This window comes from Colobus angolensis, unplaced genomic scaffold (assembly GCF_000951035.1).
Source record: "Colobus angolensis palliatus isolate OR3802 unplaced genomic scaffold, Cang.pa_1.0 Scaffold6, whole genome shotgun sequence".
Taxonomy (NCBI): domain Eukaryota; kingdom Metazoa; phylum Chordata; class Mammalia; order Primates; family Cercopithecidae; genus Colobus; species Colobus angolensis.
In genome coordinates this window covers 25,294,375-25,296,868 of record NW_012119598.1, presented here as the reverse complement: position 1 = coordinate 25,296,868, position 2,494 = coordinate 25,294,375, and the positions used below count along the sequence as shown (strand labels likewise).

General features: G+C 42.3%; 1 protein-coding gene across 1 annotated transcript in view; it reads right to left on the bottom strand.

The window, feature by feature from the left end:
* Positions 1–419: 419 nt before the first annotated feature.
* Positions 420–2,494, bottom strand: part of NRSN1 (neurensin 1) — a 21,123-nt gene continuing 19,048 nt past the window's right edge. Inside the window, exon 4 of the mRNA XM_011962772.1 lies at positions 420–2,263. Coding sequence (XP_011818162.1) covers positions 1,865–2,263 — 399 coding nt within the window. The 3' untranslated portion in view covers positions 420–1,864. The remainder of the gene's footprint in view (positions 2,264–2,494) is intronic.

Sequence of the window (2,494 nt, the reverse complement as noted above, 5' to 3'; positions counted from 1 at the left end):
CCAGCCATAAGCTTTCATTCTGGAGGCTTTTACAAGTCAAGTCTCATCCTCAGAGATTCATTGGTACGCAAGACAGAAGCAAGCATGGAAATCTTCAAACAATGTTGCTTTGAACAGATGCTTGGGGGCTTGCATAAGTCTTTAAAGAATAAAATTAAAATGGCATTTCCACAGGAAGATAGAGAACCTGAGGAAACTGGAACGATTTCTCCAAAATCTGGCCAATGATCCTTGCTGAGGATACTGATTTGCCCTGTGTTTTATGCTGGACTGTGCAAAATAAACACGGTGCACAAAGAGTACTAATTGCTTCATTTACTCTTCCATTTAGCCGGGGAAACATCAGAGCTTATTCAGTCTCAGAATGGAAAATTACATGTTAGAGAGAAAATAACCACACTGAAGGAATGACAATGCAATTCAGGTTCCGCTCGTTCACATATTTTATTTATCCAGTGAAGGAAGAAAACAAAAAAGGGCTCTAAGGTGGCACAACTTTAAGAAAATACCAAGGGCATATTTTCCATTTTCCTCAGTCTAATCTGAATCCACAAATTAAACAAAAGTGCAAGGGATGAGATGAATATCTTGCTGGAGAACAAAGCATCTTGTTTGAGAATAAAAACCCTTTTTAAGGTTAATATCTACCAAGGGGTTCCTTATTTGAGGATGGCTTACTTTTGTTTTTATAAAAATATGACAGCATTGTATAAATTGCTGGGGTTGGCTATTTAAGGGTAGATAGTGTGAAGGCTGCTGACTCAGTGACTTACCAGGAGTCTAATTCTGGAAGAATCCCACCATGGTGAGAGCCACAAAAGCATCACAAAAATCTGTTGGGGAGAGACTTGATGACACATGGCAAAAATGGAATCTCGGATGTTTGGGTAATGAGAGCCCAGACGTATTGTGATCCAGGACTCCCATTATACAGAAGGGGAAAATTAGGACTGAGAGGTTAAATAATTTCCCCAAGATCACACAGGTAGAAGGAACTAAAATTTCCTGGTTTCTAATTCAGTACTTTTGGACACTGCATAAGTAGACTCTCCTAAAATTAATTTTTTTTGTCAAGATTCTAAAGTTGGCAATTTTGGTTTTTTTAAAAAATTGGATAGCAAGATCCTGCCTCTAAAAAATTAAAAAAAAAAAATTAGCTGGGGGTGGTGACAGGTGCCTGTAGTCCCAGCTACTTGGGAGGCTCAGGTGGGAGGATTGCTTGAGCCCAGGAGTTCAAGGCTGCAGTGCGCTATGATTTCACCACTGTACTCCAACCTGGGCAAAAGAACAGCACTTCATCTCAAAAACGACAAAAAAATGGAGAAAACAAAAAGATTTGTGAATGCTGATAACTTTGTATCCAATGTCAGGAACCGCATGTCAAAATACGGTTAAAAAACTCATGTTCAGATCAAAATCAGAGAATTCTATGTTTCTATGAACACACATGACAAAAATCTTACACAAAGTGAGACAGGAATGGAAGACAGCACCACGCAGAAAAGATTAGATAAACCAATATTAGAAAATAAAATGGATCACATTAACCGTTGGTGAGCTGGTCTAAACTCGTCGGCGCTTTCGAATAACACGGAAAATAACACAAAGTCACGATCTATGAAAAAGAGTTCCAGGGGACTTCTGGTGACCGAGCACAAGCAAGCACCCATCTTAAGCAGCTGGATGCATGTGCACAGGCTTAGGCAGGGCACCGACCTCCAGCAGAGCTGCCTGAACCGAGCAAGTGTGAGTCCACCCACTATGCTGCCCAGAGCTGCACACAGCCCTGGGGCAGTCAACGCCAAATCTTCTTTATCTTGGAAACTGGCCTGCTCAGACAAGAAGAACTGGGGTGGGAAAGGTTTCAGGTTGCCGATAGAGGCTGGACATTTTGAACCCTAGACAAAGTGACTGGAATCTTTGTTTCCCCTGGCCCTGGAGCTTTTGTAACTGGTTGGGTGTGGACTTTGATGTCTGCGATTCGTTCTTTAAACCTCTGTTGGAGGAATTTTTCTTCTTTGGAGTAGCTCTTTACAAACACTGACATCAGCAGGCACCCTGCCATGGACATGCCTCCAATGCAGAAGAGAACAGCTCCTGCCAGCTTGTACATGTCCAGAGCACTGTTAAACCGGACAGCATGCGTGTCGACCACCACAAAATCGGCTTCGCCAAATGCTTCGATTTTAGGGGGCACAAGAAAGCCCACTGCCAGAACAGTCAATCCGAGGATCACAAAGACTGTACCTGAGATGAGTCCGACCTAGAGGTAGATAACGACAGAAGCAAGGTAGAGTGAGGAAGGTGCTTCGGCTCGCCCCTGAGCCCTCAAGGGCAGCACTTGTCTTGTTTCTTGAGAGAAGTGAATATTCCCAGTTACCCCAAATTTGCAGGAAACAGCTACTTAATTTTCTGTTGAAAAAGGTGAAAGATGATCTTTCTAATTTTAATGCCAACCAAAAACTCCAGCACTCAGCCTTGATATATTATATAT